This window comes from Erpetoichthys calabaricus, chromosome 1 (assembly GCF_900747795.2).
Source record: "Erpetoichthys calabaricus chromosome 1, fErpCal1.3, whole genome shotgun sequence".
NCBI classification, from domain to species: Eukaryota; Metazoa; Chordata; class Cladistia; order Polypteriformes; family Polypteridae; genus Erpetoichthys; species Erpetoichthys calabaricus.
In genome coordinates, this window is record NC_041394.2 from 185966232 (window position 1) to 185983275 (window position 17044).

A 17044-nucleotide genomic window follows, 5' to 3' on the forward strand; every position below is an offset into this window, starting at 1 on the left:
AGGCTCCTGAGGTCCGGACTACTTGGGAGTGCTTCTTCTATTTTACAGTGGTGCTCTTTGACACGCTGTTAGTTTTTCTTAACAGAGAAGATTAAGTGATTGCTCGTTTGTATACTCCACTCCACTCAGAGCGGCTGGGCATTGATGTGAAGCTTAGTCTTCATCCATAAGTGCCTGTCAACTTGAAAAATGCCGACTATTCAGCATCCTGTTCTATAAGATCATGATCAAACTCCTGGCATTGCAGCTGGGATTTCAAGTCTCACTCCTTACCTATGAGTGCCACACTAATTATAAAAAGTAAATGGCAACCTTACTGAACCTCAATATGTACAGCAAAGCCTGTGTTTTACAGTCCAGCAGAGCGTGCAAAACACACAAGCTGCTTTAGGTGTATTGTGTCACCTGCAGTACAATTTAAAAGAATTAAACTGAAGCTCAACCACATTTCACCACATTCATCAATTTTTATTCAATGAAATGTATTAATGAAAATGTATTTGGTGCAAAATAAATTACATAAGAGTAATTACTTTTAATTCCTTAGATCAAATAAAAATCTTGCAGAATTTACATTTCTTTACTAAACATAAAGTCTGTTTACAACAGTCAAAAATTTACATTTGTAAAACTGACAACATAAGGCTAATTATTTTAGCAGGGAGTATTCTTACATTATTTTTAAATAAATTGTGGTGATTGCTTATTATTAACTCTTTAGTACTGGTTTTCCCCTTGGGTCCAGAAGTGGTACATGGCATCTTTGCACCTTATCCTTCTTGGTCTTGAAATGGGACTTCAAATTAACAGGGAGGCAGTAACATTACCAGTGATACGTGTCAAAACGTAATCATTCCCAACAAAATGACACTATGAAGAATACCTAGAAAGAAGCCTGCCAGGTAAGGGCAGGTAATTTTCAACTTCTCTTTTCCTATTGAACAGATGCCCTGGCATGTTTATTTTCTGTGTGGGCTTACTGTAAGCTCACCGCTCCATGAACACACTCATGATTTCTGCCTTAGCTACTGTCTAAGGTGAATTAGCATATTCTTCCCATTGTTGCATGGGCTTTTTCTAGGTACTGTGGTTTCCTCAAATGTGTATTAGGATAATTGACAAATCTAAACTGTTCTGTTATGCATAACTTTGCCCTCTGATGGGCTGGTCTCTCAAAATTGTGTTACACCAGGGGTCCTCAAGTTCAGTCTTAGTGAGCTGCAATGGCTATAGGTTTTTGTTCCAGCTCAGTTTGTTAATTGGAAGCTATTTGTTGCTGCTGAACCAGGTATGGCTCCAGCAACATTTCTCTGTCTCACTTTCCTTAATTTGCTTTTAAAATTTTAATGGCTTTTTGTTTTGATAATCAACTATCAATAAACAATGAGATGTAAATAATGAAGGAACGACAGCTCGCCATATAACTTGGTCCCATTTGCCCCTGAGTTTGTTCATCATTGTCTATTTAAAAAAATACTTAGTAAGTAGTGGAAGAGAGAAAAGGTGAAGGACTAAGGTACTGTGAAGTACTAATCTGCTTCTGGCCACTAATCATTTGGATTGTATCCTTGCAACAAAAAAAACTCCAATATAAAAATGACCTGATATAGGACAATGAAAACACTAACAAGCCATAAAATTAGACAATAAGTTCCCCTACTGACAAGGACCATATTTTAAGGAAGCATCTGGACTAGAACAAAAAGCTGCAGTCATTACAGCCCACCAGGTCTGAAGTGGATTTGGGAAAGAACTGAATGAATGAGAGGATCACTGAGTAACTATTTAGTTACACAAGATTGTAACTGCTATTACCTGCTTTAGGAACATAGTTAATAAAACTCTTCAGGACACCTGTATTGTGTTTGTCAGAATATTAATTAGTGCTTTATTTAAACAATAAATCAGCATTACAACGATTCTGTTAATGGGACGTGAACAATATAATGATAAACTGAATTACTTTAGATTAATAGGATTGATGAGCATCATTGTGCTGAATGGCCCTTTAAGTCAAAATTGTTCTAATGAATACAATTATTTAAGGCAAGGGTGACAAGGAAGGGCGACGTGTTACATGTGGAATAGCATATACAAGTAAGAATTTACTGTAAGTGTACTCTGTACATGTGGCACTATTGACTCTATAACACTAAATGTCTTGCATTAATACAGACATATTACATTTCTGGTTATGTAGGAACAACTAGCTAATACTGAGTTATTTTTTTTTTTCTTAACAGCCATAACTGTGTAAATTAATCAGGTGTTATTGGTGTTGACCCATGCAGATGTGACTGCTTTGCGCAATCTCTGGGTACTGGATGATGTCAGTTTGTTTCACTTCATCCCACAGACAAGTGGAATATCTAGTAATTGAGAAGCCCACTCACTATATTACAGTCATCTTTATGCTACTGTTCATTTCCTTTTGATATTGTATATTCTCAGAAAAAAACAGTGTCAGATGGGTAAGCATTGTCCAGGAAGAGTAACCCCTAATGAGCAACAAAGTAAAGCACTGCTGTGATATTCAGTTTGTTGTCTTTTCAATTTGAGAGGACCTAGCAAGTTTAAATCAGGACAGCACTCCTCCAGCCAATACCTTGTAACACTGAAGTGTTTCTGATCCTGCACAATTTGAAAAACACTTTCTTGTTCTATGTGGACAACTGAAAAGCCAGGGAGGTGGTCAGTTGCTACACACTATCTGGGACAGAATCTGACATATTTTATGAATTCTGACATGTCTTTTGATACTTCAGGTCTATCTGAAAACATGAAGGACTGTTCCTCTCATATCAATCTGCTCCTTCTGATCATAGGCCTGCTGTTTGACCACTGGAACTCTCTCAACAGAAAAGACACTGTTGAGTACGAAGTGTAGCGCACACATACTTACACCAATCACCCTCTACTCAATGTCATTTAGATTGCTATTTCTGCATGTGTCTACTGGATATATATATAGCTTAATCTGTAAAATAAGATGTTATCAGGAAGCTTGGCTTTCTGTATGGGTGGAACAGTTGTGTATAATAAAACTGGTACGTTGTTTGTTAATCTGTTCTTTCAGAATTTAAAATAAATAGCCATAATTTTGGAACTGTTTTATTCATCCTGAATATTTTAGTGTTACATTTTGCAGACACAAATCTGTAAGTTAATTGTCTTTAATGGTTATTTGTAAATTAATAACTAAATAAAGGGCTAAATGTGGCCCTAACTACAAGTATTTGAAAAAGGTCACAGCTGGTTTAGCTCTGGATTAGAATTTACCATTTTCTTCAACAATGGCAAAAGGCACAGGACTAGATAGGCACAAAAACACTTTATCATTTTTATTCTGCTTAGTAAAAACATTCCTTCAGTGGAGAGTGTTCTTTATCATATTCAAAAACTTCCTCTGTGTTTTTGTAACTAGTAGTTGAGTTTGATATTCTCAGAGCCAAACAATAGTATTATCTTTAAAGGAAATATTTGTGCGCAGTTATGCTGTATACAAAATTGAATCTGTACTTTATTATGTGGAGTATGATCTTGATTCCCATAAACATATTTACAAAACACTCAGGAAATGTATATTAAGCAATAATAATGTGTTTTTTAATAATTTACCTTGTAAAAGTGGATAATGGTCTCTTCCCTACATTAGGAGTTCAGATATTGATCCTTGGGAAAATGTCATAACCTTGCTCAAACATGAAATCATAATCCTTTGAAGTGTCCTTGTACTAAAATCCTTTTAAAGTATGCCTTGAATGATCTAATGGTATAAAAAAGGACAGATGAAAATTGAATTTCTTGACAAGCAATAAGTGGCTGCTAAATGTCTATTTTTATTTGCATATTTCTATGCAGAGAAATATACCAAAAGGGGAGAGCATATGTGGTGAGAAATTTCTAATGATAACATCATCAATTTGGTTTCATATCCAAACTTCATTATGATGAAGTGCTGCTTTGAATTTTGCTGTCTGAAAAACTCATGCTTGTGAACTGAGCAATGCAATGATATTCTAGGACAGAATAAATGGTCAGGAAACAAAACATCCAAAAAGGAGCACGCAGAAATGTCAAATTAGGGGCAGGTATCTGAACAAACAAAACCAGGCAGGACAGTAAACCAGAAACTATGTGCGAAATAACATACCAAACTTCTCATAATAACTATATTTTATAACTATATATTTTTCCCCTAACCACTCTAGAAAAATCAATATAGTTTTCAAAGATGTTTTGTGGTCACAACTATGTCAAAATTCTTACTGTGATGCCATCTTTTATAGTCCATTACTGATGATGTCACTATGTAGCAATATGCATTTCATGTATGGGAGCAACTATTAAGAAACAACAAGGAACACCAATGGTCCTTGACACAAAATGGTAGCATAACAGTATTGCCATCATAACAGTACAGATTATTAACCCCAAGAAAAACAAAAGCAACGTGCGCCATAACTGAATATTTAATTTCCACCAGTAAAGAAATGTAATGAAAGGGTTCAAGGCCACAACCTATGCCAAGTAACTGGGACCTATTCAGAACATCCATCCATCCATCCATTAGATTAACAAAGCATATCAAAAAAAGAAAAATCATAATTTCCCTATGAATCTATAGACCTATTCCAGAGACATGCCAATGTTAAGGAGGTTGTGCATCTTTAACTTTACTAGACTTTTTTTTCCTTCATGGCACAGCACTTTTTCCCCTTGTTTTGAGCTCGCTGTAATATACTTAATGATATATAACAGCAGGTATTGCAAAATGGTGATCCCGTCCTGAATCCACAAATTGCTCATTAAAAATTAACAAGTTTGGTGTTTATGACATCATATGTGACAATGGATTAAAGCTGGACAAATCATACAACTTTCTTGTTCATGAAGAGCCCTAAGCATCTTCATGATCATTATATAAGGAAACAAGTGGATTTTAGTTAAATAAATAGTCTACAAAAATAAATTTTAATTTGCACAAACACTCTTCACCAAGGTCATGTTACAATCTGCTTTCTGAAACTATACACATAATGCTGCTTTTTATTAGAATGATCATTTTAACTGTACAAAAAACAGGTTGTTGTGACTTTGTTAGATTTCCTTTTATCCCCAGGCTTGTTCACCATGACTCTTCACTCCACCCATGTACACACACACCCACCAGAAAACGACTTTCAGCCATCATACCACATAAACACAAATTGGCAGCTCATCAAAAGAACTGACAAAGATGGAACTCCTTGGTGCCTACAGCGAGTTCCTTTTGACTGAAAAGATAAAGGAACAAAGCACGGTAACAACTTTGCCTAGCAACGTGCCAATGGCTGTCCTCAACAAGTGCGAACAGAGCTTGGCTGTGGCGAAAGGATTCTCATTACCTGTGGCACAGAGAGCAATGAACGTCTGTGTGTGCTTGCGAATCAAAGGCAGCTTCTCTGTGGGAAGGGGCAGCTTTCTGACAATGTGTTCAATGAAGTCGTGTGGAGTCACTGCTGCCAGATTCCACTTCAATTTTCCTAAGACAACCAGCTCCCAGTCCTGTCAAAGTAAGAGAAACATGTTAACCAACTTCTTCACAATATTTTCACTATTGTGCAATTTTAATACTATACTTACTACATCTGGAAGTTGCAAATATTCTTCCTACTAAAATAGAATACTCTAGTAAATTCTACTGATTTCCTTCCTAATTTTTCATTCATTTCAAAAGCAGAGCAAGACCCATATTCCCATTTTCATGTCTTCTTAGTTCAGTCCACAGTCATGGAGGGGTGGAGCCTATCCTGGTGGCACTGTTGCCAACCAGGAACAAACTCTGGACAGGGCACACTGAAACACATGATCTGGCTGACACTTATGCACCTCTTTAGGATGTGTGAAGAAAACTGAAGTAACAAGATCTTAACAGGGTTCAAAATACCTAATGATATGGTGCTATCAGGTTGACATAAATCAATGTAAGAGTGAGGCCAAACTAAAACAAATCTGGTACACTATGAAATACAGTATTTCACTTTTGCTATTGTTATGTATAGCACTGTTTAAATTTTATTCAGGTTAACACTATAATTGAGATTACATGTCATCATATAAAATTTATCTCTTATGTCCTTCAAATATCTTAATTTTATCAACTGTTATGGGAGGGTGCATATATTTTGGTTTCTAAATGGCAGATTGATAGATAGATAGATAGATAGATAGATAGATAGATAGATAGATAGATAGATAGATAGATAGATAGATAGATAGATAGATAGATAGATAGATAGATAGAAAAGACACTATATAATAGACAAATATTTTCTATGTAAGACTGAGAAACTATTGCTAATACACTTTTCCTGTATCACTTTACTATAAGGTCTCAGTTATCTTAATTCTCGTGCACATACAGAATTGTCTTTATGTTAATACAATTTTCAAGTATTATTTTGCTGCAAATTTAAATTCTGCTATCTAATTTTAATTCACAGATACGTTTCTATTGAAATGTATCTTCTGAAAATTGCAACCCCATTTTCTGTTTAGTATTTTAATCATGTTGCATATCATTAACTTACTTTTACAAAACAATCTACTTCAGATATATAATTATGCAGAGTCTAAAGTATATAAGTGAAAAATAATTTTAAAGTATGTATGAGGCTGGATTGTGCTTTTCACACAGTACTTCTGGAATAGGCTTGAGTGCCTTCCCCTGTGACTGTTTAATGCATTATGTGGATTTGAGAAAGTAATGTTATCTTATAAAAGCATTAAAAAATCACCAAGAGTATTAAAAACAGCCAAAGTAGGCATTTATAACTAAAATGAATTATTCACAAAGCAAATAGGTAATAGTCATAGAAATTAAAATTTTGTGATAGTAGGTATAATTTAAAAGTATACATAATTAAAGTTTATTTGCAATAATATATCTTTGCTCATTTTGACCATCTTGAAACATGATATTATGGACAAGCAGAAGGTTTACTCTTCTTTTCTCCAAGTTGATGTCTGGAAACTCCAAAACAGTAATTGACCTTATGATATTATTCATAGCTTAGAAAGATTACTAAAAATTGCAGAAAAGTTTAGGTTTACAAGAAAACTGTCTCAAGTCCATTTCACAAAATGCTTTAAAAAGGAGTTGTGACTAATTTTGTAGTTTTCAAGCTTCCTGTTCCAGAAGTGACTTAAAACAAGTCGTTCAAAAACAAGAAAGGTAGAGACAAGGGGCAGACCCACTGCCTCAATGGGAAATCCCCCAAAGAACTGGTCCTTCAGAAAGTTCTGCATATCTCCTCCACTATGATGGAAAATAAGTCTGGATGTAACTGTCCACAAATTGAAATCTATAATTTGGTGCATGAATTAAACATTGGTAAGAATTCCTTAAATTCCTTTTTTTTTTTTTTTGGTAAATGCACACTAAGGAGAGGGTGTTAATCCATTTTAAGTCAACTAATTTACATTATCAGTCTGTCACGTAATAGCCACTGAAACAAACAAAAAAAAAGATTCTTGTCGTAACTCCTGCGAGACCACCTCTGGATGGCTTCAATCCAGCTGCTGACCACTTTCAAAACCTGGCGCTATTAAGACTGTAGAATAGCTGCCATTAGATGGCGCTACAGACCAACTCATATATTCTGCTGTGGTTTCTGTTCTTGACACCTTGATCAACTGAAACTTTTGATGTCCGCTTTTTATTGAGATATCATTCCACTTTAATATTAATTTTTGAAAAAAAAGGAGAGCTGAAGGGCTTTGTTTAAAAGAGAATTGGAAAATGGGTTTGTAAACGGCAAGCTTTGACAGGTTGTTCAAATATCATCAAGGTATTTGAAAGATCAAATCAATAATTCGGACTTTTAGGGATGACCTAATCATTTGCCTATCCTATACGATACAAGTGTTTTCTTTACGCAAATGCTACTTTAAGTCATTGAAACGCTCTCAAAGCTAGGTGGGCAAGCAAATAAATAAATAAATAAATAAATCTTATCACTAAATAAATAACACTCTAGGAGTATGGAACTATACTTTTAAATGGGAAATCACAAAAAGTCATAGCTGCTTACCAGCAGCTCCTCTGGTTTGATAGAGTTGTCAGTATAGATGCAGAGCTTCTCCGCCGTCAATGGACAAGTCTCTTTCAATTTGGATGCTAAGAACATGCAAACTGCCCCCAACAACTGTAGATGACGTTTTTTGATTGGTACCACAGCTAAAAATCTATCCAAATAGTTCATGGCCAATGGAAAAACTTCTTCTTCGCATTTTTGTTCCTCGCATACCTGGTGGGAGAGACAAAACAAATGCAAAATAAATAACATAAAACAAGTTTTACAGAGGTTTGCTTTAAACGGGAAGAAGTCTGATATTGCTTCTGAGTTTTGAGCATTTAAACAGATTATAATATTTTGATGTGCCAAAGTTTTAAAAAGTGATAAATGTGTTAACCTTTATTCTGTTCATAACATTTTCTTCTGGACGAACAGACAGACACACACACACACATCTATTTTTGATTACACATGCTTCCCGGACGGATGAAACGAGCCGACAACATCGCTTACAAGATAAAGCCACTCAGATTTAAAAAATGACACATTCCGTGAAGGTCTGGGAAGAAGTCTCTGACACGGGCTGTCAATTGACTCGCATTCCTTCGGTTCATTCACAAAGAAATAAATTCAAGTCACAATCACCCCGGCCAAAGAAACACCCCGCAGCATACCATTTTTGACTTCGTCATATTTTCAAAAAATATTTAAAAATATAAATAATTTCTTCTAGTGTCGCATTTTCATGTCCAAATGTCAAAAACGTTCCCCCGCTTCATTCCCGACAATTAATATGGTTGTACGATTTGATTGAGAAGTAAAAAAAGTGAAAATAAACTCTAATGTCATGCGTTTACTGCGGAGTGCGTCACCGCTGCCTCGAAATAATTATTTCAAAAAATTATTAAAAATCACAGGAAGCAAAAAAATGAACAAATTTGACACGAAAATGTACCTCCGACTATCTACTTTACGATCTATGCAATTTTGATTAGAATCAATGAAATTAGCACCCAACGCTGAACATAATTCCATAGTGACGATTTTAAAAAGATCTAGTAAAAGTCAACGAGGACTGGGGCCCGCAGCGGAACACAGGAATAAATAGTTTGGAAAATTTGTAAAAAATAGATGACACGTTTCAACAAAAAACTTTCTAGAGCAGCTGACGGGGAAAGCGATTGTCTGTCATTCTATGTGCTTTTTAATAGCTGTTATCCAGTTTTAAGAAGAGAAAAGCCCATCGGAAAAAAAGGCACGAGCTGCAGTGTCGGTAGTGGAAACCAACATGGCGATATTGGAGTAAGTATTGAAATGCATACGTGTGCATGGAAAATGATTTAAATGTATATATTACTGTAGATTATTCTACATTAGATCCGGAACACACTTTAAAACAGTAATTCGACATGAACCATTCCCACCACATTTTCTCCATTATTGCCTAACTTTCTCTAGTCGGATCACAAGCTCGATTGCTGATGGGGGGAGCTGGGGGGGCATTTCTGATTGCGCTGCAACAGATAACTTTTTACTGCTAACCCGAAAAATCTAACAAACTTGAAAGCAGTACAAACGAGATCAGTCTTTCCTCGCCTCTCTTTGTACTACAGTGTGATCACAAGTCGAAAATAAAAGAACCATAAGAGAATGAGAATGGCAACCACGGACGGGAACTTTTCTTCATACAAACCTCTAGCATCCAAGTTGCAACCATCCTCCGCATGAAAGGTTGAATGTCTTTCTGCATGCACTTAAAATAAGAACCCTGAGGCAAAAATCGTTCTTCTAGGATTAACAAGTTTTGCAAAACCCGGTCATCGTACAGTAGATTTGGGTCTGGACGAGCTCTCCTGATGGTATCCACTTCGTAGCACAGCAGCTCCATTCTTTCATTTAAAAGAATATATTAAAAAATGTACTATAACAAACTAGATCAAAATCTTATTAAAACATATATTGTGGACTGCAGGAACTGGCTTTCCTGCCTCCCTTCCAAAAAAAAAAAAAAAACTTATTCCTCCCCTCCCTCCCTCTCTCTCTCTCTCTCTCTCTTTCTCGCTCGCTCGCCCTCTCTCTCTCTCTCGGCCGCTTTAGCTTCAGCTTCCTCCAGATCTGAGACTTCAATGCTAGAACAAGTGACGCAAGCCCACTAGACTCGATCTCTTATTCGGAGCAGCTGATCAAACGTAACACACAGCAGACGTGCTCGCCTCATCTGCAAGATAACAGGGAGACTATGCTTGCACATAAGACACAATGGTGTATAAAAATTTAATATGATGGTCAATACGTCAGTGTATACGTTCAGATATAATGTATGGTGGGGGGTGGGCTGGGGTGAGGGGGGGGGGGGGGGGAGTTGGTGAATGCGTGGGTGGTTTTTGCTTGGCTATTGCGCACAGAGGCATGCAACTTTTAATATGCCTAGATTGCACTGGGTTTTGTAAATGATTCTGTCACTTTGCGTAATTACAACTGTACTTTTAAGGTGGTTGTTGGTTTATTGCATTGCTGCTATGGCTGCTACTCCCCGTCATCTAAATCAACCATATATTTTTTATAAAGCTACGGTTGTGGTCTGAGCTTTCTAGGAAATGCAGACTATGTTGGCTGTGAGAACTTGCGTTACATAGATAGCACTAACACTTCCACCCAATTGCAAGCGATTCTAAATGTATGATTTTGAGACCTTTTCTCTGCCCTGAAGCAAGAGCACAATTCTAAACCCACAGATGAAATGCTCTCCATCTGATTGGATTCGAATGAACATTATTCTGGTATAAGAGGTGTGCACTTGAACTTTAGACAGTAAAATGAAGTTTGATTACCTCTAAAACGACTGTGGGAGGTACATCGAGTAACACTGTAGGCAACCACACCAAAGTTTTATTTTTTTTTTCCCCACAAATGACACATAACTTAACACTTCAGTCTTGGATCTTGAGACAATTACCAGCATTTTTTGGGTCTCAGTATGTCTTTAAACGTCATATTTAGTTCTATATGGTGACAAGAAAATGCATATGTTCAAAGTTTCTGGAGTCTGTGACAAGCGCATCAAACTTAAAGTCTTCACCTTGGTTATTAAGTATTCACCAAATAATGGGACTGGGGCGGCGGCATTTGGAGCCAATGTGAAAATAGAAAGGGATGAAAGATTCCTTAGTCTGACTCAGTTCAGACATGATTTCAATTTAGTGTTTTCCATTTGCTTGTTCTAATATTTGTAATTCTTATATGAAATATTCTGTAAATATCAATCATCATTGTAAGACATGCCAGCCCGAATGAGCCCTATCGTGAAATTATTAGATTGTTTCTCATTTTTATTAAGTATCTCAAACTTGTGCTAATTTTTGGTTTTCTCTTACCGGACAACAATTATAACACTTCTGGTACAATCATCAATGCTTAGTTGACAACTAAGCTTTCGTTTCCACCCATTAGTTATTTGCATGTAGCCAATGGGTCTTTTACGCGCTGCTCCTGCGCGATCTTGTTACCGGGCAGATTTCGTTTTTTCTATACACATTGGGACACATTCTTTGATTAGCCTCTTGTAACCTGATCTTCACTTTCTGATTTTACCTGCCAATTGAGCGAGAGAAAAAGCACATAAAACCAAAATGGTCAAGTCCTGTAAAGGCAGAATACAACAGCGCAGCTCGAACTTGAACCAGTCTACGCTACCGATAAACTGGAACTTGTGCGTGTATGAAAGTTCGCTATTAGAAATATCGACGTTTTTATTTAACTGCAACAAACACGCTGATCTACCTGGAATGTGAGACTCTCCCCAGTCTATTTGGCTCTTCCGTAATAGCAAGCACACATTCGTTAAAGGAAGTGATAGTGCATAATCCAATACCCCAATCAGATTCCGATTAAGGACACAGTTAGTGCACTGAGATTCATGGTGAAATGTCTTTGATCGTCCGTTTAGTAAAAACTGGAATTGAATTTGATTTTATTCTTAGTTAATGAATGTTTAATCAGTCACAATTGATAAATTAAGCAACGATAGATAGATAGATAGATAGATAGATAGATAGATAGATAGATAGATAGATAGATAGATAGATTGTAATCCATTTGCTTTTGTATAATGCGGGGTTAGGCGCTATAGCTATAGCCGTTAAAATAGATTACTGTTTTAAAAAAAGGTTTGTATGGAATTTGTTGCAATCGAAAACATGCTATTCAAATTTAAACGCAAAATGACCACTCATAAACACTTAAATGTTAGAAATATGATCTAGTTAAAATAGCTGCACAAGCCAATATATTAGGAACGCGACTATATAATTCTGCCGAATGTACATCAATATCGCGTTAAATACACTCTTGAAAAATCGAAAAATTATATACTGTACTTCAGTTTTGCCGTCTCAGTATCACGAACTGCTCCACCGGAATAAAAAGGATTATTTTTGTCAAGATGCCCTTTTCCCGTTATTCTCACGTGCCGTGGGCGTCTCGTTGTGTTTTTCATTTTTAATGACATTTTCAGACGGCAGATGTTTTAACAGTCTAGGCTCAGAGATAAAAGTGTGCCATATGTTAAGACAAAAAAGTTCCTCGCATCTTTTTTTTCAAATATGGACAATTGGGGTTAAATGACACAAAGTGAAATTTTAACAATATAGGTGGCCAGATGTCGGTGATACACATGTAAAAAATACCACTAATAAGTCTCTGGTGATGGCATATTCTGCGTATATAATAACAATTTTCGTTTAAATCTAATTAAATTTGAGGACCATCATTTTTTATTTACCAAGGTAAAGTTTGTTAATCTGACAACATGATCACAACGCCAGTTTGCAAATGCTTCTGAAGATTTTTTAATCACTGTTGTGTATGTATCTTCTTACGATGCAGTCGCACTGGAGAACAGTTTCACCTGTTGAACACTCTGCTTTTTCGCGGATTTTTGACGTCACGATTCCCCGCGTATTTGACGCAAATGAGGAGGAGCTCAAGAGGCAGAGACCAATAAACGCCTCTGAACAAGCGGCTCTGTCGTACTCTTGTGAACTTTAAGGAAGTATGTGGGCATTTTGCCGAATGATTTTACCCACATATACTACACGTGAACGTTAGGCGATATAATGTTCAGTAGTGCATATGACTGGCATAGAACACACTAACGATTCGGACTACAGCAGGCGTCTAATGCAAAAGAGAAACCTGCAGGTGTTGCTTTGAGTACCTTCGCGAGCAGCTGGCACTGAGGGTAACCGGACAATCCTTTTAGTATAACGATGCACATTATTGTCTCCGTACTGTATGCAAGTTGTATGTGAATGCGCGCTCGTTTCGTTACAGTCCACCTAGTCTGAACTAAGTTTCAGAGTGAAGTCAAGCCAAGGTCTTAATTTCCAAACGACAATCGATTAAAAAAATTAAGCGGGCGTATACCTTTGTTTACTACATTAAAAATTTGATGTCCTCTAAAATCTTTCAGTCAGTTTGAAATAATTGAATATACTGATACGGTGGCGCGTGTAGCAGTAGCCAATCGTTACTTTTTGAACCTGAAATATACATTTCGCATTACAATTTCATAGAACAGTCTGAAACAATAACACACATTGTAAACATTTTACGCAGTAAACGTTTTATATTTATTGTAAAATTTCATACTAATTTACTCACCGAATGACTTGAACAGTACGAAAAATTTACATAATAATAAAATATCGGTTATATCTGTACTTAGCAGAATCTTATTTAAAAGAGTTAATGCGTTGATCGTCAACTACTGCTCAAGTAGCGGAGGTTGGATTTAAAGCGACTGTCCATTCAGCCAGGTATTCATTCATTTGAATACCCCTATCCTCATCAGTTTGAAGTTTTATTAACATTTATGAACTCGAGATATACGGCAAATTAGAAAATAAATTACAATAGTAGATCGTATTTTAAACGTTCTAATACGCTCCATCCGGGGGTGGTTCCAGCCTTGAGATGAATGATGCCGGGATAGGCTTTTGCTCCCCACAGCCACGTAGTAGGAAAAAAATGCAGCTTCTGAATGTGAACAAATAGATTGATTTATGGGATGTGTTAAGCATTACGCATTACAGCGGCGACTGTGATATTGGCATCAAAAGACTGAAAAATAACAAAATATGTAAACATGGTGCTCAGAATGTTGAAATGATAATACGTCAAATACCAAATGCATTCAAATAGAGCAAAGGTAGTTCATGAGTATAATCAAATAACGTTTAGCTAATTCTTGAGTAACTTGCATTTGAACAACTATTAAGGCTTCAGATTCGAAGTGAAATGCTGTATATATATTTTTTTAAACAGCAAGCATTTCATGTACACTTATTCATCACAGACATTTAACTAGTCCAGATGTATTAAAATACAAAACTATCATAATTTTTTATGTAGTATATATGCAGACAAAATGAATATATGATGATACACCCGTTTTATTCAATTATTTGAGACTGTACATTTTAAAAAATTGGTAAAATCTAAAGAAGTATACAAGGAAGAATAGTTGCAGAATTTAAACACTCTATTAGGTACCCCAACTGTATTTAATATGTGTAATTGATCAAAATGTTAATTTGGCATCATCACCTTCTTGTATATAATGAGAAACATCATTCTTGTTCCATGCTTGAAATGTTCATTTTCATTACACTAAATGATGAAACAATGTCACACTTTTATGTAATTATCTTTTAAGGTACAGTAAAGTGTGTAAGTTAAAAGGTAATCACTTTAAATATTTTTCTATACAGTTTGTCATATTACTATGAAAATGCATAATCTCTACCATGATAACTGAGTATTAATTTATAAAAACAACTTAGGGGAGAAATTTACTAGTAACTTTGACTGGGGCTGTACATTTTTATAAAATCTAAATATTTAATATTTATAAATTAGTGTCTATAGACACTGCGGTGGGTTGGCACCCTGCCCAGGATTGGTTCCTGCCTTGTGCCCTGTGTTGGCTGGGATTGGCTCCAGCAGACCCCCGTGACCCTGTGTTCGGATTCAGCGGGTTGGAAAATGGCTGGATGGATGGATGTCTATAGACACTAGGAATAGACAATCAAATATATATATACAGTTTTGTACTTTTATAAAAAAATTGTAAATTACTTCTATTCTGCTTGTGAAGTCTGAATCATCTAACTAATCCGATAGCAATTGCCCACGGTTGTGTTCTTCTGTTTTATCAAGTGAAACATCACCTGCAGCCACATTGATTGCTGAAGAGCAGGAATTAAACATGGATACTGAAGTAGTAAAGAAAAAAAAAATAGTCAAAAAATCCTTTATTGAAGACAGAAGTGGTATTTCTGTAACAATTCACAGTTGATAATTTTGACTTTTAACAGATATAAACAAGAAGGATGAATGGAAACTATAGACTAATTAACTTATTTGCTAATTAAATGCTGAAGATAGCATCTACTCATTTAATTGCTGTGTTTCAATAAACAAAATCAATATACCCCCTTATTTGTAAAGGTCTGAATGATACAACCTATTAAATATCACTTCATATAACATTTTTCTTTAAGTCTAAGTGGCTTAAAATAATATCAAGTTCAGACAAGAAAAGCATTAATTACACGTTGCTTACAACTGGTTAATCAATACCAAGAAAGCCTCATTACTGACAACTACATTTTAAAATATTTTAAAACATATTCAGTGCAATGTGCATATTGCTCTTAACTTTTGCAATTTTTACACAAACTCTTAGGAAGATTTTAAAATGTAAAACTCTTGTGTCTTATAAAGTTACATCTTTAAATTCTTGTTAATTAAAGTTTTATTTTAGTTTTAATCAATAATGGGTCACATATTATTAAATGTTTCTAGATCAGAATATTTACTATATATGTAGGCACCGTCTTATTGTCAGGCTTTGTAGAAAGGAATGTGCAGCAGTCAGGAAGATTTCAAATAAATAATAAATAAAATAAAGAAAACAATTTCAAAAAAGACACAATGTACAGAAAAATGTCTGTAGTATGATATTGCCTGATATTACTTATTTTTGAGTTAAAATGGCCATAACATTTTGGAATATAATTGATAGCTACAACAGCTGGAATTTTCTCAAAGAGGATACAACTACAGCTGTCTGAAAGCAATGTACATGGAGCTAAAGATTCAGCTAAAAGAAAAGAGCAGACATCTGTAACCTGCACAACTAAGCAACTTTTATCAAGCATTGTGGTGATGCTGGAACAACTCATGAAGTGACTGCCCAGCTGGCACATGTAAATATGCCTCAGTGTTACTTTCAGATAAAAAGGAGGAGCACCAACAGTAGGTGATAATAAGCAAGGTTAACTAGAGTATACATACTGCATGGTAAAGTGTAAATATAAACCCTTTAAATGCTTATTTGCAGATTTTTTAACAATGTTTTCATATTTACATTTATTAATGATTATAAAAAAATGGAAAGTTGTCTTGAATTCAAGCATAAGAAGTCTTTACAATGACCTGGATAAGAATGCAGCATGGATAACTTAAAATGCAATTTACGTCTATAAAAATATGCAATCCTGTCTTCTAACATTACGCCTTTACACTTTTACAATAGCATATTCTCTCAGGCAGCACGTTTTTCATGCATCTTGAGTATCACAACATTACATTTCCTCCTTAAACTCCTCATCCAGTTCAGGACCATGAAGGGTTGGAGCCTTTCCAGCAGCATGTGGGGCAAGGCAGGCGCCAACTCTGGTAGGAGATTTAATTAAAAGCCTACAAAACTCATGCAAGTTCTTCTCTCTGAAGTAGGTCCTTTTTCATAGGTATAGCACATTGTTAGTTAAAAACAAGTAAACATAAAGCTTAAAGGTGAATTCAGTTCAGTTTAAAATAGGCTGTTGATTAGTTGCTAAAATTGCTGTGTGTCAGCTTTGTCACCCCTAGGAGGACAGTTAGTGCATACAGTATATATTCAATAAAAGAGGATTGATATG

General features: G+C 35.6%; 1 protein-coding gene across 2 annotated transcripts in view; it reads right to left on the reverse strand.

Moving 5' to 3' along the window:
• The window catches only part of ccnd2a (cyclin D2, a), a 56291-nt gene extending 46188 nt beyond the window's left edge, over positions 1 to 10103 (reverse strand). The window contains exons 1-3 of one of the 2 annotated variants that reach the window (XM_028810109.2): positions 9754 to 10103; positions 8076 to 8291; positions 5388 to 5547 (exon numbers count right to left, since the gene is read on the reverse strand). In XM_028810109.2, the coding sequence (XP_028665942.2) occupies positions 5388 to 5547; positions 8076 to 8291; positions 9754 to 9948 (571 nt within the window). In that variant the 5' untranslated portion in view covers positions 9949 to 10103. The remainder of the gene's footprint in view (positions 1 to 5387; positions 5548 to 8075; positions 8292 to 9753) is intronic. The other variant, XM_051923085.1, reaches the window with a different exon arrangement.
• Between the last annotated feature and the right edge of the window lie 6941 nt (positions 10104 to 17044).